The 23,152-nt window shown below is 39.5% G+C and overlaps 2 protein-coding genes across 2 annotated transcripts; one reads left to right on the top strand and one right to left on the bottom strand.

Moving 5' to 3' along the window:
• Positions 1–102: 102 nt before the first annotated feature.
• LOC135651157 (ABC transporter B family member 2-like) lies at positions 103–7,293 on the top strand. The gene is made up of 12 exons (XM_065171028.1): positions 103–688; positions 763–817; positions 908–1,083; positions 2,884–3,084; positions 3,188–3,447; positions 3,626–4,166; positions 4,262–4,644; positions 4,730–5,145; positions 5,240–5,481; positions 5,576–5,823; positions 5,964–6,376; positions 6,461–7,293. The coding sequence occupies exons 1-12, from the start codon at positions 437–439 to the stop codon at positions 6,997–6,999; spliced, it is 3,726 nt and encodes a 1,241-aa protein (XP_065027100.1). The 5' UTR covers positions 103–436; the 3' UTR covers positions 7,000–7,293.
• A 4,513-nt stretch (positions 7,294–11,806) lies between these two features.
• On the bottom strand, positions 11,807–13,576 carry LOC135651150 (inositol-tetrakisphosphate 1-kinase 5-like). Its single transcript, XM_065171019.1, has 2 exons — positions 13,384–13,576; positions 11,807–13,310 (listed from the first exon to the last, which is right to left on the bottom strand). The coding sequence occupies exon 2, from the start codon at positions 13,255–13,257 to the stop codon at positions 12,238–12,240; it is 1,020 nt and encodes a 339-aa protein (XP_065027091.1). The 5' UTR covers positions 13,258–13,310; positions 13,384–13,576; the 3' UTR covers positions 11,807–12,237.
• Between the last annotated feature and the right edge of the window lie 9,576 nt (positions 13,577–23,152).

The raw sequence follows: 23,152 nt of genomic DNA, 5'->3' as shown, positions 1-23,152 counted from the left end.
AGGTTAGTAAGTTGGATGGTTTCAGCTATAGCTTGGACCAGATGAGATGTAGTAAAGTGGAGTTTGGTGTGCTTATATAATTCACCTACATTTCGCGACTTGAGCTGGACAAGCACGGCCTTCCTATGCACGGCCATCATACTTCACCTACATTTCTCGACTTGAGCTGGCCATGCACGGCCTTCGTATGCTTCGTGACATCTCATGACTCATAAAGTCGGAAGTAATCATATTTCCGAAATCATGGGTCAAGCCGGTTGTTTGGGCGCAGTAATGGCACAACCTTCCTCAATTGCCACCCCGACCACTGAACCCAAAAGCCTCCTCATAGCCTTCCCCCTCCGAGCTATGTAGCTTAGTACTGGCACAGCTCCTCCCTCGCGCCCCCCCCTTATTTCTCTCTTTTCCCTCTCCTCTCCCCCTCCCAGAAAAGAAGATGAACTCGGTGGTAGGCCCTGAGAGCAGCCATGAAGACGGGGCGAGCAAGAAGGAGGTGCACAAGGTCCCCTTCCTCAAGCTCTTCGCCTTCGCCGACACATGGGACTACGTCCTCATGGCCCTCGGCTCCATCGGCGCCTGCGCGCACGGCGCGTCCGTGCCCGTCTTCTTCATCTTCTTCGGCAAGCTCATCAACATCATCGGGGTCGCCTTCCTCTTCCCCACCACGGTCTCACACCGGGTCGCCAAGGTACGCACGACTGCGCCCAGCTGCAAACGATACATGCAACATCTGGCCTGAGATCTCCGATCCTTTCACTGCAGTACTCGCTGGATTTCGTTTATCTGGGCATTGCCATATTGTTCTCCTCGTGGACCGGTAAGACGAGAGAGAGAGAGAGAGAGAGATGGAAAGCTGGAAGGAACTTGGACCAAGCTTGACGATGATGAGCCTCTTGGTGTTTTGCAGAGGTGGCTTGTTGGATGCACACAGGAGAGAGACAGGCGGCGAAGATGAGGCTGGCTTACCTGCGTTCCATGTTAGATCAGGACATAGCGGTGTTTGATACGGAGGCTTCCACCGGAGAGGTGATTGCAGCCATTACAAGCGATATTATTGTGGTGCAGGATGCCATCTCCGAGAAGGTACGTACAATTTCCATGATTTGTTTTCATGTAATGTCCACCATATACTCATGATAGTGTTTAGGTGAGATTGTTGAACGTTGAGGCTAGTGTTTAGTGGGCCATGAATGCATCTTTATTATTATTATTATTATTATTATTATTATTATTATTATTTTGAGCAGACGCATTTTCAAGAAAATAAAATAAAATAAAATCGAAGGAAACACCTCCCCATCTTGTAAATTAGATGGCGTGTCTCTTTCCTTGTGCGTGCCTGCCACAAATATTTCCTGTGCCTTGGAAATAAATTGGAGTTGTTGCACCCATTAATTGTGAAGGCAAGGAGAGAAACATTCAAAATCACAAAGAAACCTCCTCAGAATTGATTGTGCGTTGTTTCTTGTCGCAACTTAAGTCACGATTGGGAGGTAACATGGTACCTGAAACTTTATTTATTTAATCTTAAATATATTTGTAATGTGACTGATTGCCACCATTATACAGAGTAGCATCATTAATTAAATTTTAAAAATATATTTTCCATTATTGACTCATCTAAAACTTGGTTAGTGACCTAATAATAAATATCTGCTAATCTCGGTGTTCTTCTTCTTCTTCTTCTTCTTCTTCTCTAAAACTCATCTTAGTGACCTAATAAATATCTGCTAATCTCACTGTTCTTCTTCTTCTTCTTTTGGCTACGCCAGCAAATCTTACTTAATAGAACTGTCCGAGTGCCTTCCGGGGGTAGGTTTGGTTCATAAATGCTATGCCACATTTGTGATTGACCGAGTAATGTGGGACATCACTTTCTTTGGAAAACCTGGTTGACATCAGAAACAAGACAGATTACATGGTTTGGTGAATGCTTCACCGATGAACTACTACATGTTGTGAATTTTAAAATTGGATATGGATATTATTTTACTTCTCTCGAGCGTTAGTTTCTTACATGTTGTTAATAATCTAAATCTTATAGCTGCAGTCCTTCTTTTTCAAGTACTAGTCATCATCTATTCCGTAGTAGCAATTACATGCCGATATCTAAACAGCTACCAACCTGATGCATTTGTTTTTTTACTGTAACGAAAGACAGCATATGAATCTTTCATCTCATCCTGTGACCTCCCTCTTCCCTTATTTAATGGGCGTGGCCCCAAGCTGAGCTGGAACGCTGGAGTCTGATCTGTCTCAACGCAGAAATCAAGGTCATCGTACAGTGAGAGTGAGTGAGAGAGAGAGAGAGAGAGAGAGAGAGAGGTGCAGCTTGACTGTTGCGCATTAAGTTGCATCGCGGGAAAATGCTGCAGAAATAATTCTTCTACCTCCGCATGCCGTGGTGTTCGACGAGTCATGTTGCCATCATTTATTCTCATATTCACGAGACGCATTGTATCTTTCCTTGTTTCACTGCGGAACTCGTAGCCATCGAGTGTCATCAAATCTATGCTTGGCCTGTGAAGCTTTTATGGAAGGCTTGAATTGGGCTCAGGCGTAGGGAAAACCATGAGGTGGTTAAATCCTCGAAGCTGCATCTCTCACCATGAGAAGGGTTAATTAATTTGCATGATGGGGTATTTTAGCTGAAGCTGATAAAAATCTACAGTAGATTGGCCCTATGTTCGGCCTGTTAGTTGTCTGGCCAAAAACACAAAAAAACATGCTGAATTGCTTGTAAATTCTATGGTACGTACTTGCATTAGATTGTGGATGATGCGGATTTTGATTCTTCGTGTACTGCGAATGCAAGCAAGGGCATATATGATTCCATGAATATTTTCGTTCCCGAATATGACTGACGTATGGCACCGCATGCAGGTGGGAAACTTCATGCACTACATCAGCAGATTCATCGCAGGATTTGCCATCGGCTTCGCTCGCGTCTGGCAGATCAGTCTGGTCACACTGTCCATCGTCCCGTTGATCGCCATTGCTGGTGGAATCTACGCCTACGTCGCCACTGGCCTAATTGCTCGAGTCCGGAAATCCTACGTCAAGGCCGGAGAAATAGCTGAGGAGGTCTCTGTTCTCCATTCTGAAACCATTAGATTCAGTACCATCTTTTCTTTTTCTTCTTCTTCTTCTTCCTCTTAATGTGTGTTCAGTGCTTCTCTCGGGGTAGGTGATCGGCAATGTGCGCACCGTGCAAGCGTTTGTGGGGGAGGAGAAGGCGGTGAGGTCGTACAGAAGTGCGTTGATGAATACGTACGAGTATGGGAAGAAGGGTGGGTTGGCCAAGGGACTCGGCCTTGGTTCCATGCACTGCGTTCTCTTCCTCTCCTGGGCTCTCCTCGTCTGGTTCACCAGCATCGTCGTCCACAAGAAAATAGCAAACGGAGGAGAATCCTTCACCACCATGCTCAACGTCGTCATCGCTGGGCTGTAAGTCTCGTTCTCCTGTTCCAATGCTGATGTACCTCTCTTCTTCAGTGTCACAATGCTCTCTCTATTTTTCCCCATCTCTGGTTTCAGATTCTTCTCTATTTTTCCTCATCTCTCGTCTTCAGTGTCACAATTTGTAGGTCGTCGTGATCTCACAGATAGATGCCTTGTTGTACAGGTCATTAGGCCAGGCAGCACCAAACATCTCCACGTTTCTGAGAGCAAGGACTGCCGCGTACTCCATCTTTGAGATGATCGAGAGAAACACGGTTAGCAGAACGAGTGCCAAGACGGGGCGGAAACTGGCCGGCGTGGACGGGCACATCAAGTTTGTCAATATTCACTTCAGCTATCCATCACGTCCCGACGTCCTCATCTTTAATGGGCTGAATCTGGACATCCCGTCGGGAAAGATCGTTGCACTTGTTGGTGGAAGTGGGTCGGGGAAGAGCACGGTTATCTCGTTGATCGAGCGGTTCTACGAGCCCCAACGAGGCCATATCCTGTTGGATGGGCATGACATCAAGGATCTGGATCTCAAGTGGCTCCGGCAGCAAATCGGGTTGGTGAATCAGGAGCCTGCCCTCTTCGCAACAAGCATCCGAGAAAACATACTTTACGGGAAGGATGATGCCACCATCGACGAAATAGCGCAGTCTGCAAAGCTTTCTGAGGCCATTAATTTCATCAAACACCTGCCTGACCGATACGAGACGCAGGTGACTGATTCGGATGTTCGGTGTTGGAACTCAGCATCATAAACGGCTCTCGGTACGTCTCGATCTTCTTATTAATGAATAACATGCTGTCGCAGGTGGGTGAGCGAGGGGTTCAACTATCAGGCGGGCAGAAGCAGCGCATCGCAATCTCAAGAGCCATCCTGAAGAACCCTTCGATCCTCCTCCTCGACGAGGCCACAAGTGCCCTCGACGCTGAGTCCGAGAAGAGCGTGCAAGAGGCGCTCGACAGGGTTATGATAGGCCGTACCACGGTGGTGGTGGCGCATCGATTGTCCACCATCAGGAATGCGGACATCATTGCGGTCGTGCAGGGCGGAAGGATCGTCGAGACGGGAACTCACGACCAGCTCATGTCTCATCCCACCAGTGCCTACGCTTCACTTGTGAAGCTCCAGGAGACTGCTCACCATCAGCGGCCATCGCCCGCGGAGGGCCCGAGCATCGGGCGACCGCTAAGGTGAACATCCATCTATGCTTCGGCTCGGACTATTTCTGTCCTGCTGATGCGCAGGATTCTGATTCGTTCCATCTGGTGATCTCAGCATCAAATACTCCAGAGAGCTGTCCGCAAAAAACACAAGCTTGGGGGCGAGCTTCAGGTCTGATAAGGACTCCGGCAGTCGTTATGCCCCTGAAGCAACCGATGTGGCAAAAGCGAAGCCTGTGTCTCTCAAGAAGTTGTATTCCATGGTCAGGCCTGATTGGATCTTTGGAGTCATTGGCACGTTAGGTGCCTTCGTTGCAGGTGCCCAGATGCCGCTCTTTGCGCTCGGAGTTACCCAGGCGCTTGTTTCCTATTACATGGTTTGGGAAACCACCCAGAGGGAGGTGAAGAAGATCGCACTGTTGTTCTGCGGTGGGGCCGTTCTCACCGTGTTCTTCCACGTCATCGAACACCTCAACTTTGGCATCATGGGCGAAAGGCTAACTCTTCGGGTGAGGGAAAGGATGTTTGGAGGTAAAGTCCTTGAACAGAACCAACCAGCTATAAAGAGTGTTCTGTTCCGTCTTCCATCACTGCTTGACATAACCTCTGCATTTCGCTCTGCTAGTGATCTTAAGGAACGAGATCGGTTGGTTCGACGACATGAGCAACACCAGCGCGATGTTGACGTCGCGCCTTGAGACGGATGCCACTCTGCTGCGGACCATCGTGGTGGATCGTTCCACAATCCTCCTGCAGAACATCGGAATGATCGTAACCTCCTTGATCATTGCCTTCATCTTGAATTGGCGAATAACTCTGGTGGTTCTGGCCACATACCCTTTGATGGTCAGTGGGCATATCAGTGAGGTACACCCACCTTTCCCTCGCATGCAGTCTTAGCCTGTTGTTGCGTAGGGTCAGCCGTTCTCTCCTTCTTCTTTTCATATGCGACGCACTGCAGAAGCTGTTCATGAGGGGGTATGGAGGAAACCTGAGCAAGACGTACCTGAAAGCAAACATGCTAGCTGCTGAGGCTGTGAGCAACATCCGAACGGTGGCCGCCTTTTGCTCGGAACAAAAAGTAATCGATCTCTACGTCGAGGAGCTCAGGGAGCCGTCCAGGCGATCTTTCCGACGCGGGCAGACTGCGGGCATCTTCTACGGCGTCTCCCAGTGCTTCCTCTTCTCTTCGTACGGGCTTGCTTTGTGGTAACCAATGCATGCACTTTCTTCTTTTGTGATTCTTGTGCTTCACGAATAGCCTAATCTCGAATGAATTGCTACGATCTGTTTCAGCTATCAGAGGTTGTATGTTACAATGGTGACGGTGCAATCTATGATTTGTGCAGGTATGGCTCAGTCCTGATGGGCAAAGGGCTTGCCAGCTTCAAGTCGGTGATGAAATCATTCATGGTCCTCATAGTGACGGCGTTAGCCATGGGAGAAACGTTGGCTCTGGCTCCGGACATCATCAAAGGGAATCAAATGGCAGCATCGGTCTTCGAGGTGCTTGATAGAAGGACGGAGGTGCCGCCCGAGGTCGGGGAGGACGTTGGAAGGGTCGAGGGCGCTATCGAGATGAGAGGAGTAGAATTCTGTTATCCTTCAAGGCCGGATGTCTTAATCTTCAGAGGGTTCGATCTGAGAGTGACGGCTGGGAAGAGCATGGCGTTGGTGGGAATGAGCGGATCAGGCAAGAGCACGGTGTTGTCTCTGATACTACGATTTTATGATGCGACTGCTGGAAAAGTGATGATCGATGGTCTGCTTGTCTCCTCTTCCCAAGTACTTCTTCTTCTTCTTTCTTTTATTGGTCTTGATCTCTGTGAGTGAGTGTGGTTTGCAGGCAAAGATATAAGGAGACTGAGACTGAAGGAGCTCCGCAAGCACATCGGCATGGTTCAGCAAGAGCCCGTGCTCTTCGCCACAACCATCTACGACAACATCGTCTACGGCAAGGATGGTGCCACAGAAGCAGAGGTTGTGGAGGCTGCAAAGCTCGCGAACGCCCACTCCTTCATCAGTGCTCTCCCGGAGGGCTACTCGACCAAGGCAGGGGAGCGAGGGATCCAACTGTCGGGAGGCCAGAAGCAGCGGATCGCCATCGCCCGAGCCATCATAAAGAATCCTGCCATCTTGCTGCTCGATGAGGCCACCAGCGCGCTGGACGTGGAGTCGGAGCGCGTGGTCCAGCACGCGCTGGAGCGGGTCATGAGGAACCGCACCACCGTCATGGTGGCGCACAGGCTCTCCACCATTCACAACGCTGATGTCATCTCGGTGTTGCAGGACGGGAGAATCGTGGAACAGGGGAGCCACTCCACTCTGGTTGAGAACAGGAACGGTGCCTATTTCAAGTTGATCAGCTTGCAGCAAAAGCACTAGTAGAGGATGCAATGAAGCTGAAGAAGAGTAGGGGTCATTTTTGACGTCCCAGTCTATGCCATAAGAACACCGCATAGACGATATGCACCAGACTCTAACTGCCACTCACGAGCTCGTCTTGTTGGTATATAAGACTGAGCCCTACTTTGCCATATTAATCCTCGATGCAATTATCTTAATATCTAAAAATGGTTGATATTTAGTTATGATGATAATAATAGCCATACTGCAACTATTCTTTCCGACTGTTGTCAAACTATGCATTATGATGTCATTCAGCTCAAAATTACTCAATTTGCTGATTTCTTTTTTCTGTATTTTGTGGTTGACAAAGCATAAATGTCGATGAACAGCATTAAGTATTTAACTGCTAATATCAGTTAGCTGATCCAGCGTTTCTAATCATTCAGTGTGCATCTTAATTTAGTTGAGATCATGTGATCAGGGTTCGGATCTGTTGCATGACATTTGTGAAGCCTACAAAGCAGCCCTCTAGCATATACCTTGTCAAGAAATAACATATTTGCAATTGTATTAACAACTAGCTCCACAAAAAATTCATAAGCACGTTGGATCATGGAGACTGTGGTAGCACAAAGAAGAAGAAGAAACAGGAACACCAATAATCTGCTGTCGTGATGATTCTGTGAAGAAAACAAGAGACAAATATGAAAGAAAAGGCGAAGAAAATCGTTTGGATAACCAATATAACCACAGAAAAAGGAAATGCAAACACCAGGTTTTCTGCGCTTGTATCAAAAAGAAAGATGTAGAGAACATGCTGTAGTCACAAAGAAACATTGTAATAATGCCAATTCAAGAGAAGCAACTGAAGCAAATAAAAAAGAACAGGATAAGATCCATTTTGATTACCAAGATATATAATCAAAAGATAACAAAAATGCTGAGAGGTCTGATTGAAATTCTGAATGGCAGGTTTCTGCTGTTGTATCATTAAATAGCAGCTGCTGACAGAAAATAAAAAGAACAATCAAATTAATAGTATGTTTTACTGGAATTTACCAGATTCATGCCCAGAGTATGTGACCAGAAGTAGACACAACATGGCATATTTGTGCTGGTCAATGCAACATACTTGTGTCGTGGTATCCTGGGCTTGTCACATGCTAAAGCATACACCATATCTTGGTTTATGAGCAGGCAATCACATATTACCCGGGCACTTTTCTGCCATACAAAAATGCCAGCAAAGAGAAGAGGGAACAAAACAGAGACATTAACTGTGTTTTATTAATAAAAGATATACTATAGGAATACAGAAATCCAGGATGCACTCACCCAAGGATGCAGAGATATCAACCTAGAATGAAAAGAAAGTACCGATACACAACAATAATCATTTAATGTGAAACATATATAAACCTACTCATTCTAATCATGAACAAAATTATTGATGACCACAAAGTAAAAGCATTACAATGGAAGTCAAGGCACATTCCGTATCTACTAAATGTAGAAAGTAGAAAGACCAATCCAAACCAAGGTTTGCCGTACCGGACTGTACCGCCCGGTACGGGTGGTACGTACCGGTCCGACAGGCTAGCGGTACGCGGACCGCCCTGTACCGGTCCGCTCGTACCGAGCACTGTAGCAGTGCACTGTAGCACTGGAGCACTACTACAGTGCTCGGTACACCTGGGTGTACCGAGCGGTATACCGTACCATACCGGTACCAAGCCCGGGTCGAAACGCCGGTACGGTACGGTACGACGAACCTTGATCCAAACCCCTTTAGATTGGTAGTGAACATAAATTTGGCTTCAGATTGACCACACTTTTCACTTTCACCATGATTTTCTATTGAAAGAATGATTTTGGTACTATAAAGGAGGAGGCTTATATAAACACCATAAGTTGTCACACGGCAACATTTCGTATGTTTCCACTTAAATTTCATATATTTCCTTGATTGCTCAAGGAAAAGGAAAAGAAAGCCAAATGGAATGCAAAAGTTAAAATTCAAATTGGTGGAAGATGATTACAAGGTCCGTTCGATGATTTCATCACTATATGGAAGTTCAAGATTGGTTGAAAAAAATCCACAAATAAATAAACCTATGTCAATCAAATATTGTGCTCAAAGGGCAGATTATCTTTCAAAATACATTTGAAAGTTTATCATCCTGAAAAAAAAGTAGGTCAACAAACCTTGATTCAAGGGTTACAATTTTAAATTTCAATTTTCTAAAGTAATGTTATTGTAGATTTGCATTTTGTGTGTATCTAATAAGGGAAGTGTATAGTTCCTTCTTGATTGAACAAATGAATGGATGAATAAAATCTTTTTTCCATAGTTTGTACGGTAGTATGAATGTGAGATACCAACAAATTTTGCACTGAAAGTAAGATTGAAGGAATACTAGTTTCTACCTTCTCCTCTCTCTCTCTCTCTCTCTCTCTCTATATATATATATATATATATATATATATACTGTTTCTAAGCTTTACACAAACAACCAAACCAAACTACTGAAAAGAAACAAATGGTTCAAACTTAGGGACCAACTAAAGCTATTCGGGAAGGGTGCCATCATTGTCCACTATCAACCAAGAACTGGTATGCGGTTGAACTTGTTCTGCTTATATTTTCATAGTCGATATGGTTTTCCTATGAATCATATGTGTCCTATCAAAGTATTCTCATTATTTATCCTTTTCTTCTCTTTATCATTCATTTTAGTCGCAGTACCTTGAATCTTTGCATCCTCTAGTTTGTCGTATCTCACATTAGTGCTTCTATTTGTACTAGAAATAAAAAAATTTCAAAGCCAAGTAAAGTTTCTTTTTTAAAGTAGTGCCATTTGATATTTGTTCTCATATTCACTACATTATAATGTAAACGCACCAAATATGACTTAACAACCCACGTATGACTTTCAATTTTTACAACCTTGGTTATGCAGATGTATTACAGCAAATGAAAACTTGTTTTCCTTCTCTTTCTCATCATTCCTTTAATTTTTTCTCTTCTCTAACATTTAGGACATGCATCATTATCATCTGCGGTCATTGCAGATGGAAGCAATGATCTATGGACCATGGAGCAGAGTGCCACCACTAGTGCTGCTTCTGTGATGGGGGGTTACTACAAGCAGAACATAGGATCAATTAAGATATTGCCCAGTATCAAACCTAGGCAGCTACTTCCAGACCAATCAATTGCTGCCTACAATCATTCAAAACCATGAATTTTCTGTTCAATAAAAGGATAACTATGGAAGTAAAAGCTTTAGTTTGGCAGGTGGTCACCAAGGATAAATCAATATTGTGCACATAGATGACCAATGTTCTCTTGCAAAATGTTAAGTGTTAGAAACAGAAATATCAAAATATGGAATGTAACAAGTTCTTAGCATCATTCAACACTACATTAGGTACATTTTGTCTCAACATATAGGGGAATGGATAAAAGAAAATTTACAAATTCAATGCTCACATATTTGAAGATAACTAAAAGAAAGGAATCCTCACTGTATTGACATTAGAATCGAAGTCGAAGGTCCAGCTTAGGCACCAGAATAAGGCATTTGCAACTTGTACGATAAGAGTCTAGTTCCGCACATACTCTACATGCAGGACTAAGAATAGGATATCAACTTTCAGTTTACTAATGTTATAAAAAATAGTATAGTGGAAAAGTGGATAATTTTGAAACATGCTAACTTGCTAAACAAAATGATAGGTTTCCTGTACATAGTAGTGTTTGATAGTTTTACTACGTAGTTAAAAACACAACCGAAAAAAAATACACATGCATATCCTGTTCAAAATTTATACACACAAAAATATTCACAGGTCATCATTCATATTCTGTGCTGTGGGAGGGAACCTTGAACATGTACATCAATTTAGTGATACAGCATTAGTACTAGTTTAATGTCACTTTATTGTCATAATATATTGACTTTATAAAAGAAAATTTTCAGCATCATATAATATATGCTCTTATGGAATATATCCAGGTCTGAATTTGACCAATGCTTTTCTGAATACATTATTAGGAACAAACATGCTAGGACCAAGGATAAAAGTCCAAGTCAGGTTTGGGCATATCACCCGAAACTTGCAAAGCCAACTATGTTTCGGGACCCAAGAATAGGGATTACTGACTAGCTCGTTAAAATTCTAAGCTAACCTATTAAGAAAACAGGGCTAGTTCTGGTCCATGGCTGATGATTAAGAAGGGTCATGCTTCATTTGTATCATCAACACTGTTGGGAAGAAACCCAGCTCTCTGAGTCAACCCTCACTGCTGCTGAGCAACTTCTCAAGGCTGGAGAAATATGAGAGGACTTAGAGATAAGTATACAAGTAAATTCTGTTGGGTTCTTGTGTGGACAAGAACCACTGTGTTATATCAAGCCTTGCCATGCTACTGTGTTATATGCCAGTGGCATATAACACGGTGGTTTGACTTCAGCAGCTTAATGCTTCAACAGGATTCTACCTCAGTCATTAGATTCATCATCATCATGACCTTTTTTTCGTACAATTTGTCTAAGGTGTATATAAATATATATATATATATATATAGCTTGGATTTGTTCATTTGGATTCTGTGTTCTCCTATCCTCAACCTATATAGAACATATACTTTTCTTTCTTTTTTTTTGCTTTATTCTTTATTTCATTTTTTATGATCTTTCCATGTGTTACACACACACACACACACACACACACATATATATATATATATATATATATATATATAAGAATGAGAATCAACATATTTACATACTGCATAGCATTTTAGTGTCGACAACTGCCAGAACAGTCAAGAGTCAAATTCTCATGCGAGTGAACAATCTTTACTCTCATATGCACTAAGCAAAACAATTACAAATGACAAATAACAAATCCCATGTTTTATAAATGCCCGGTTGATTAGAATGAGATCATAACCCTTTGAATGGAGCACCAGGCTTATTACTCTTCTAACTACAGAGAGAAAGCAATGTCACAAGGTGGTATATCTAATCACAGCCACAAAGTAAGGATGTTTAGTCAATGTAAGAACCAAATAAACTTATGGCAAAGTTATGAATCCCTAATTGACTGACCTACTTATTCAGCCAAACACAACAACATGCAGACTGATAACCTTAGCAGAAAGGTGAAAATTCTTGTACCTTCCAAGTAATCAGGAAAACTAAATTTCTAGAAGGATGGCAGCATTAAAACCCTCATCCGACATTCTCTATATCTTGTGCAATCTTGTCAATGACTATCAACCAAGAGCTTGCTCTCTTTATAGTGACTGTTAACAGCCGAGTCCACATCATCATGCTCATTGTTCTCATGAATGATGTTCCAGAGGAAGTCAGTTAAAATTTTCTCATAGAATGGCATTTTTGCATACCCAGGAAAGTAGTTAATGTCAATCACAAGGTAATGATTTCCTCCTGCTTTCAAATCCCTTATCATGTCAAAATTGAAAAGGTGCAATCCCATGAGCCGCCTCAAACCTCTTGCTATCTCCGTGACAAAGCTCAATGGAGGCATCTCCGCCTTATCCAAATTCATGTAATAGTCAACCCCCACTGGATCCTGCGTCGTCATATTGGAAACCTGCGAGAAGGTGAAAGACCCCTCAGAGCACTCCAATTCCTCTTGGGAGACATCCGGAAGGGATTTCCTCTTCACGCACTGCACGTAATCCCCCACCACAAACACCTTGAAGATGACCCCGCCGTGATTCACAAACTCCTGCAGCACAAGTGGCGGCTTGAGCTTTCGGAGGCTATCCCGGCAGAAAACAAGGGACATCTTATGGGACTTGGCGCTGCCATCAGCTATCAGGGGCTTGGCGATGACGGGGAAGCGGAGGACCCCGACGACCCCGGAGTTTGTGAGGGCCGCGGAATCATAGATCACCACCTGCCTAGGAATTCCAAATGTCTCCCTCTCCTGGGGGATATCGAGCTCACACACGACCTGGAGCATGGAGATGCGGTTGTGGAGGCGCCGGATGGCAAGGGGCGGGTCGACAATTGGAACGTCTGGGTTCCTGGAAGCAAAATCCTCGAGCTGGGCCTTCCAGTCCTCCCCATGGAGCTTGTGGAGCACGCAATCGAAGGGACCCTGATCAGCAAGGCGCCGTGAGGTATCGATGGGAACGAGATCGATGCCGCGCTCGCGTGCGAGACCGACGAGCGAGGGCTGGATGAAGCTCCGCTGCTTCTTGGGGGCGAGCGCATATCCTACCACGAATCTACGAGGGGTTGCGGCTTCCGCCATGGCGAGCCCAGTATCCAAGAAACACCTCGAATTCCTCCGCAATCTCCGAACGCCTGAGAAACAAACCGCATTTTAGAGCACAGATTGATCCCAATCTAGGGTTCCTCAACCGAAATCATCGATTACCAGGGAGCAAAACATGAAGAGAAGCGTCAAAAATTAGGGTTCTTCCCCTTTTCTCGCACTTCGGACACCGTAGGAAAGATTAACTGGATGGAACGGTTAGGCGAGCCAGCGAGCACGCGATACGAAGGGAAGGAATGAGGCGAGGGTTGGGGGCCTTTTTATAGCTTCGGAGTTGCCGGGAGGCGGGGGGAGGGGAGTGTGGGGGGGGGTGGTGTGAGGTCAATTGCGGTGAGCAGATTGGCAACTCTTTCGCCTCTTCACGCCCAGCGAGAAGTAAACCAATGGCGATTTGCGGCGAGCGTTCACGTGGCATAGACATCGCGGATCGCCACGCGCAACCAACGGTCTCGATGCTCCCTGTCAGCAAAACGACGATTGGGGCCCACTAGCGCGGCATCGGGAGTGACCAACAAGAAGAATAAAACGTGGCGAGCCGACAGCCGTCGCTTGGGGCATTAACAGGCGTGACTGGATCAGGTTCGTTCGATGAAGCGAGACGGCGGGCCGCGAAACGGCGCACGTGCGATTTCCGGGGTGCGGCGGGACAAGGTGCGGGGCCCCGGACAGCGAATCTCGTGGGGTCGGGGAGGGGAGATTCACATGTTGCTTTCAAGATTCGTGCTGATACAGTTGGGTGGTGTACATGTACATGTACATGTGAAAGATTCCAGGGCAGATCTGTTTGTGGGACAGTGCGAAAGCGGGATTCTTACGCGTAATACAAGATTCCTTTAGAAAGGGGTGCATCTGATGCTAAATGGATAGAGGCCACGACAGTCCGTCAACACACAGTGGCCTACTTTTATTAATTCATTCCTTTTCTATTTATTTTTCATGGAAGGAGATAAACCCCTCATACAGGCATGATTGGACTAAAGAGAATTTAGAACATGGAATGCTTTGACGCTTTATATCAAATGTGATTCCATTCTTATCCACGAACCTACTCACGGCAAAGGAATGCTTGTATATCTATAAAATATAATATATATTGATAAGTCAACGTTTAATTGTTATTGATGTGATTTTATTGACTCGCTAGGAATTATCCTTTCGGAGCTCAGACATATTTGGAAGAAAGGGTGACTCGACGAGCTTACAAGTCCTTGATTTTTCTACTCTTTAATCAATATAGAATTAAATATTTTTATCAGTCCCACATTGGTTGCGAAATAGGGGAACCAAAATCTTATAAGCTCGTCGGGTCATCTTTACCCTGTAGATATTTTTTGTGACCTATGAGTCTCGAAAAGGCAAAATCGTACGGGCACACCCAAAGTGGATAATTCCTTACGAACCTATGAGGTTGCACTAATGACGACCAAATATTAATTTATCAAATTGACATTAGAAGAAAGGTCACGAGCCCTTAGCTTCCTAGAACACTGATAAGAATATTTAGTCCTATATTAATTAAGAAGTAAGAAAAATAAGGACTTATAATCTCATCGGATCACCCTTATCCTCAAAAATATTTTATTCTTTCGGGGCTCGGACATATTTAAGGGTAAGGGTGACTCAACGAGCTTACAAATCCTTGGTTTCTTTACTCTTGAACCAATATAGGATTAAATATCTTTATCAATCCCACATTGGTTAAGGAGTAGGAGAACCAAGGGTTTATAAGCTCGTTGGGTTACCCTTACCCCTATATATGTTTTTTGGGGCTCGAGAGTCTCGAAAGGGCAAAATCGTATGGACATACCCAAAAGGGACAATTCCTTACGAGCATGTGGGGTTGCACCAATGATGACCAAATGTTGATTTATCATATTAGTATTAGAAGGAGGGTCATAAGCTCTTATCTCCCATATGGGGAGAGCATTGATAAGAATATTTAATCCCATATTAATTGAGGAGTAGGGGAACCAAAGACATGTAAGCTCATCGAGTCACCCTTATTCTTAAATGTTTCTTTACTCCTCAACCAATATAGGACTAAATATTTTTATCAGTCCCATATTAGTTAAGGAGTAGGGGAGTCAGGGACTTATAAGCTCGATGGGTCACTCTTACCTCTATCAATATTTTTTGGGACTCGGTGAGTCTCAAAAAGATAAAATCATACGGACATATCTAAGGAGGATAATTCCTTGTGAGTCTATGAGGTTATATTAATGACGACCAAATATTGATTTGTCATATTAGCATTAGAAGGAGGTCCATAAGCCCTTGGCTCCCCTATGGGGAGAGCACTGATAAGGATATTTAGTCCTATATTAATTGAGGAGTAAGAGAACCAAGAACTTATAAGCTCGTCGAGTCACCCTTACTCTTAAATGTTTCTTTACTCCTCAACCAATATAGGACTAAATATTTTTATCAATCCCACATTAGTTGAGAAGTAGAGGAACAAATGACTTATAAGCTCGACGGGTCACTCTTACCCCTATCAATATATTTTGGGACTCGGGAGTCTCGAAAAGGCAAAATCGTACGGATATACCCAAAGCAGATAATTCCTTGTGAGTCTATGTAGTTATATCAATGACGATCAAATATTGATTTATTAGATTGACATTAGAAGGAGGGTCATGAGCCCTTAGCTCCCTCGTGGGGAGAGCACTAATAAGGATATTTAGTCTTATATTAATTGAGAAGTAGGAGAACCAAGAACTTATAAGGTCATCAGGTTACTTTTATCATCAAAAATATTTTTTGGGCTCACGAGTCCTAAAGGGACAAAACCATATGAGTATAACCAAAGCGGATAATTTTTCATGATTTTATGATTAAATATTAATTTAATTAGTAATTCTATACGTGTCTCATCAATTTTTTTTATTAATTCGAGGTATTTTCCAATAGAACCCCTCCCATTTAGTTCAAGATGGCTGTAGCCAATTAGAAATTCTGGAAAATTTTAATTTAGGCTCGATTAATATCATCGTTATACCATCGATGTTTTCGCAGCTTGTATGCAAAAATTATCGTCAGTAGTGCATGGTACAGTTCTTTTATTTTACACGACAAATTTAACGTGTTGGATATGCATTTGATCCCTTTTGGTAGAGAGGTTAATTAACGAGTTAGATTTTTTTTCTGCTATGTAGCTGCATTTAACCTACTTAAACTAGATTTTTATTTTTTATTTTTTGGATTTAAAATGCCTTTGAATATAAAAGTAGGTCGGCAGTGATTTGGTTTCATGTTCGACTTCAGATATTACGGGTACTTTGAATATAAAACTAATCGATCGAGTTGGGGAATGAATCGGGCGAAATTTATGAGTACTTTTATTTATTTTTCTTTTTATTGTTAAAAAGTACAGCACGCTGTTATTATTTTATGAAGCGAGTCTCATATGAGCTACTAAATTAACTGACTGTTTCCATCTATGTTAGTAGCAATCGAGATCGAGTGACTCCAGATATCATGCAAGGGTTGAATAAGGGCTCTCCCACTCTTTTCGGGCTTTACGAATGCCTATTCAATCGAATTTATAATGTTTAAATATTTATTTATAATTTTTAATGTAATGTAAAGAATTAGGAGCATTATGGTTAGTGCAGCCATATATTGTATTAGATTCCCCTCTAAAGGCCATTTCCATCCCGATGAAGGCAAACTTGGGTGTTGGAGGCCAATCTGAATAAATAATCTACTTTTTTCGTATACGACTGTCGCCTAAATCTAAGAGTTGTAGAAGCCAAAAACAAAGGAGTTGTAGGTGGTTAGACTTGGATAGGTCTACAAGGACAATAAGACCAGAAGGTATGGACAATAGCTATGATAAGTCACCTGTTTCAGTAGACACAGATGCATGCAGGCATGAGAATACTGTAGCAAAACCTCAAAGGTAAGGACAATAGCTATGATAAGTCACCTGTTTCAGTAGACACAGGTGCATGCAGGCATGAGAATACTGTAGCAAAACCTCAAAGGTAAGGACAATAGCTATGATAAGTCACCTGTTTCAGAAGACACAGATGCATGCAGGCATGAGAATACTGTAGCAAAACCTCAAACTTCATCTGTTTTGAACATACACAGCAACTTAGAGCAAAGATTAGATGCAAGCAAGGATCAATGGGTGGAAGAAAAATATGTTATGTAAGCATTGTGAGAGAGTTGTAGAAAGATCATTTGCCTAATTTAGTGCATTTGGTGGAAGCAAACTGATCTCGATTGGATGACCAGTGATCCCAGAAAAACCTTTACGTGAAAGTCAGATTAGACTTGACGTTATATATGTACTCGAATTAATATGAAATCCATCAAAGTGTATTGAACCCTAACAGTAAGAGTTGGAGACAAATGTGGTGCTTTCAGCTATAAAAAGAAAAACCCTATGTATATTAAAATCTATCATTTCCTTTCACGTGCAAGTCGGATTAGACTTTGACATTATATATACTCGAATTTATATGAAATCCATCAAATGTGTAAGAGTCACAAGTCAATTCGGATACAGATTTGGTTCTTTCAGCTACCAAGTAAAACCAAGATGTCATCCTTCTTACATCTTGGAGCAACTTGTTAAATAATAGGTTGCGCATTTTCTAAAAACACTTATGCTGAAATATTTGAGGTAGATCTTAATCACTTTAGTTAGTAAGTTCCTCACTCTTTTGCCTAACCCAAATATTGGGCTACTTACTGTGAAGATTTTTAGATGCTGAATCATTGTGACAGATGAAATCTTTTGAGTATGGGGCAACGAGGAACTTGGGGAAGGATGGAATCGTACCTTCTACAATTTTACCTACTTCCGAAAGGCAATTCTTCAATGTTCTTGGAATTTGATAGTAGTTCTCAATAGGCCAAGTGCCAATCTACAGGTACAAGTTTTCTTTTTTATTTTTTAAAGAAAATATCTATAAATTATTCACTCACGAAGATTAGACTGAATAAAATTTAGAGGGTAATAATCTCTACATAAAACTTCTCAAGAGATAATGTTTTAAAGGAAATATCTATAGATTATTCACTCATGAAGATTAGACTTGAATAAAATTTACAGGGTGATAATCTCTACATGAAACTTATCAAGAGATAATGTTTTAAAGGAAATATCTATAGATTACTCACTCATAAAGAAAGATTAGACTGAATAAAATTTAGAGGGTAATAATCTCTACATAAAACTTCTCAAGAGATAATGTTTTAAAGGAAATATCTATAGATTATTCACTCATGAAGATTAGACTTGAATAAAATTTACAGGGTGATAATCTCTACATGAAACTTATCAAGAGATAATGTTTTAAAGGAAATATCTATAGATTACTCACTCATAAAGAAAGATTAGACTGAATAAAATTTAGAGGGTGATAATCTCTACATAAAACTTCTCAAGAGATAATGTTTTAAAGGAAATATCTATAGATTATTCACTCATGAAGATTAGACTTGAATAAAATTTACAGGGTGATAATCTCTACATGAAACTTATCAAGAGATAATGTTTTAAAGGAAATATCTATAGATTACTCACTCATAAAGAAAGATTAGACTGAATAAAATTTAGAGGGTAATAATCTCTACATAAAACTTCTCAAGAGATAATGTTTTAAAGGAAATATCTATAGATTATTCACTCATGAAGATTAGACTTGAATAAAATTTACAGGGTGATAATCTCTACATGAAACTTATCAAGAGATAATGTTTTAAAGGAAATATCTATAGATTACTCACTCATAAAGAAATATTAGACTGAATAACATTTAGAGGGTGATAATCTCTACGTGAAACTTATCAAGAGATAGCCTCTCCAAATTCAGTTGAGTTATCCCATCAATCAACTATTTAATATTATCCGAGAAACAAATATAGCTCTCCTGAGAATTTTTATAAGATTATGATAATCTTAGTATATCTTTAGGTGAGATAGATTCAACCCTTTTGTATGATTTAAATTTACTATAAATATTATCCTTTTATCTTGAATGGGTGATCATTCATAATTGTCAGCAAATCTTATAGTAACCGATTACACTTATTCATTCCTTGGGGAATGGCCCACACTTACACCGTTAGAAACCAAGTCATAAGGGTCATTATTAGTCTGAAAGAAATATTTTCAACATCAATTATTTCTAACTTCATAAGCTCTATTGAGACTCCTCAATACGCTTAGTTAAATAAAATTGGTCATTAGTAGTGGTTACTATTTTCTTCCAAATAGGTATACTACTAATCTAATGATTGAGACAATGAATATCATTTCGAGCTAATCATAAATACTATAAAGATATTGCAATAAGATGTCTTAGATAAACAGTAATAGGCATCCCAGATTCACCCCTTCGTTAATTCAAGCCTTAATTGTTGAATTTTGAAAGAACATGAAACTCACCCCAACATAGCACTAATTCTTATCCTATAACTCCAAAATAAGTTTACATAAAAAAAATTATATAAAGCTGAGTAAAAAATAAATTACACAATGAACATAAATATGATTAACTATATAGGAACTTAGAAAGATGGGATCATAAAATAGAATAGCCATAATAGTTTCCATAAAAATATTTTAATTTTGGGTCAGATGTTCAGATTCCATAACATTTTCGAACCAGGTCAAAAGTTATCATCATTGTTATCTTTCTCTCTCGACATGCGATAAGCACTAATAATTATGGTTATACCACTTGAAGTAAAAGACCAAATCTAAAAATCCTCCTTAGGATAATTAGAAAAATGAATGATAAAAATCCTATAAACTATAAACGGATAAAAATATAAATTAAAATCATGCCACTTCAAGAAGAAGCTTCCATAAAATCTTAAATTTTATCAAAATAATATATAGTGACATAAGTGGGCCATTTATAGATAAATATATTTTCTACTCATATATCCTCCCAAACTCTAGTTATTTGATCATAAGCTATATAAATGGACTAATAAGTTTTCAAAATACCTCTTTTAAATTTATACGAGTGGAGCATAGTTTTTTCCAACTAAGAGATGCACTAGATTTGCAACAACTTGCCAAAGGTTCATTACCCCATACATAGAGGTAAGGACTTTAGTCAATATATTACTCTCCTTATTCAAGAATGATAAGAGTCTCTTAATACAAATAGAATCCCTAGTTACTGTGAGACCTCAAACTTCAAGGCTCCGTAGTTTTATGAAAGAGGTCACTCTCTCCTAGCTAAGGAGGCTAGACTCATTAGAATTAAAAAAAAATTTCTAAAAGGGTTTTCTAGCATATTTAGAGAATCATTGAAGGATCTGACCAGAGACCTTAGAATTTAGTAAGGAGTATATGGGAATGACATTGATAACGGAGTTGATAAAAACCGGTTTGCCTACTTAGCATATGTAATTTTAATGTCAACACTAGAGTTTGTTCAACATTTTGTCTACAAGACCATGTTAAAGGGAGAGAGATTTTACCATAGGATATGTAGGTTCCAAGTTACTTAAAAAGTTAGAACCCCTCCTTAATATCAAAAGATTCATAAATACCATGTTTAACATATGGGTTACACTATTTTAGAAAAAAATAGTTTAAATTCAAAATTATTGATGTTAACATTTACGAGAGAGGGATAAAATTCTAGTAAATTTCTTAAAGAAGCATAGGTTTTATGATTGGCTCTAAACATAATGAGAATGTCTATAGCGAAAATCAAATGAGAAACCTTAAGCCCTTTTATATTGAAAGATTTGAATAGAATTTTCCACAAATCATTAGTGAGACTAAATAGTATTCGTTAAACAAGAATGAATATGTAAGGCGATAAAAGGATCCATTGTTTAATACTTTGATGACCTTAGAATCAATCAAATTACCTATGAGTATCTGGATAAGTGGATCTATAGGAAGCTATACACTTTTTGACCCGATCCATAAATACACCTAGGAAAGCCCTTTTAATAAGAACCTCCGTGATAATAGTCTAGGAGACTATCATATGCATTTGATAGGTTAAGTTTCATATAAGTTAAAGCATATTTTCCTCTGTGGCTTGGGACAAAGGCTAATTAGGTTTAAGATATCATAGAATTTTAAAAATATTTTACTTTATTAGACAAAACTTTAGCTAGGATCTTATAGTCCCAATCTAGTTTCAAAATAATAGAATTAGTATTGGTAGTAAATTAACACGGTAGTTTAGCCTCCAAATAATTTTTTAAAGTTGAAGCTTATTATGTATTTATTTTATATGTCTCTTAGTTTCCTATAAATTTTATAATAATTTAATATCGTTTAGTCATCTAAAATAGTGAAGTAAAATTTCTTCATAGAATTATGTAATGGTTTGAGTGATACTAACTAGTTCATTTAATTATAGAGTGATTTGTTAAAAAATTAATAGTAAAATTTAGAATATTTTTTTAAAAAATATAGTCTATTTTATTAGGGATTATATCTGAAAGTTTTTTTATGAATTATTATAAATCAATAATTCAAAAGGTAGGTTTTTAATCAAGGCATTTCATGATCATATGTTCCCAATTTGATAGATGTACTACTCCCTAACACACTCAATCATTAAGGAATATAGTCTTTCACTATCATATTTATTTTTAAGTTAAATCAAGTAAGTATAAGTTTAATTATTATAAAATAGTGGTTGTATAAATTATTGTATTCATAATATATTTTGGAAGATATGTTTTAAATGATATGATTGTCATTAGCTAGACATGAGCTAAATATGAATGTATATATTTTGTAAGTATAAAAATTATATGAATTGAGATAACGTGTATGCATGTATATATAATAATGTGTACTACTCCCTAATATACTCGATCATATTAAGGAATATAGTCTTTCACTATCATCTTTATTTTTGAGTTATATTAAGTAATTATAAGTTTAATTATTATAAAATAGTGGTTGTGTAAATTATCATATTCATAATATATTTTACAAGACATGTTTCAAATGATATTATTGTCATTAGCTAAACATGAGCTAAATATGAATGTATATATTTGGTAAGCATAAAAATATATGAATTGAGATAAAAATATATTATATGCATGTATATATGATGATGTGTAGTGTGAGAGTGCATATGTTTTATATGTCTTATAGTGTGGAAGTATACATATATGTTACGATATGCAATACTCATATATACTATGACATACGGTATGAGAGTGCACGTATATATTATAATGACGTGCGGTGTGAGAGTGCATATATATATATATATATATATATATATATATATATATATATATATATATATATATATATATATATATATATATATATATATATATATATATATATATATATATATGTTATGATATGAGATGTAGAAATTCATGAACTTGTTGTGTTTTCTATATGTGCATATAAATATTTTTGAATTATTTCTATGTAGAATTTTATCTCTTTATTTTGCATATGCTATGTTGCAGGGTTATGTTTGTTAAAAAAAATCATAGGATGAGGTGTTTACTATTAAATATTTTATGTCAATAATTTTGAAATATTATATATATGACATGACGCATGCTTACCTAAATAAAGTTATAAAGACTTATACTTACTGTGTGATCATTTACTATATATTTTACTTTATGGGTAAAGAAACTAGTACCCCACCCAAGTAATTAGGTTAGGAAGTAAACACATACGAGCTCATACTAGTACATATATGGATGATGATCTATGAGCATTTGTATATATATAACTTTAGGATATATTACTCTTAAGATTATATATTTTTTTCACCGTGCTTCTATCGATGCCAGTAAAAGAATTGAAAAGTGATATTATACTTTAATTATACATGTAGGGTATCGATGGGATTAGGAGTAGGATATTACATTAATTAGCTTACCAAGATTT

The sequence above is a fragment of the Musa acuminata genome, chromosome BXJ1-4 (assembly GCF_036884655.1).
Source record: "Musa acuminata AAA Group cultivar baxijiao chromosome BXJ1-4, Cavendish_Baxijiao_AAA, whole genome shotgun sequence".
In the NCBI taxonomy this organism is placed as follows: Eukaryota; Viridiplantae; Streptophyta; class Magnoliopsida; order Zingiberales; family Musaceae; genus Musa; species Musa acuminata.
Note: the sequence above shows the minus strand (reverse complement) of the source record. Positions and strands in the feature narration are given on the sequence as shown.

What these genes read in the sequence shown, in the direction of transcription:
- LOC135651157 (XM_065171028.1), top strand. Translation starts at nt 437, where the DNA reads ATGAACTCGGTGGTAGGCCCTGAGAGCAGCCATGAAGACGGGGCGAGC. An exon ending in ATTGTTCTCCTCGTGGACCG is followed by an intron (nt 818 to 907) that starts GTAAGACGAGAG and finishes GGTGTTTTGCAG; the next exon opens with AGGTGGCTTGTTGGATGCAC. An exon ending in CCGGAGAAATAGCTGAGGAG is followed by an intron (nt 3,085 to 3,187) that starts GTCTCTGTTCTC and finishes CTCTCGGGGTAG; the next exon opens with GTGATCGGCAATGTGCGCAC.
- LOC135651150 (XM_065171019.1), bottom strand. Translation starts at nt 13,257, where the DNA reads ATGGCGGAAGCCGCAACCCCTCGTAGATTCGTGGTAGGATATGCGCTC.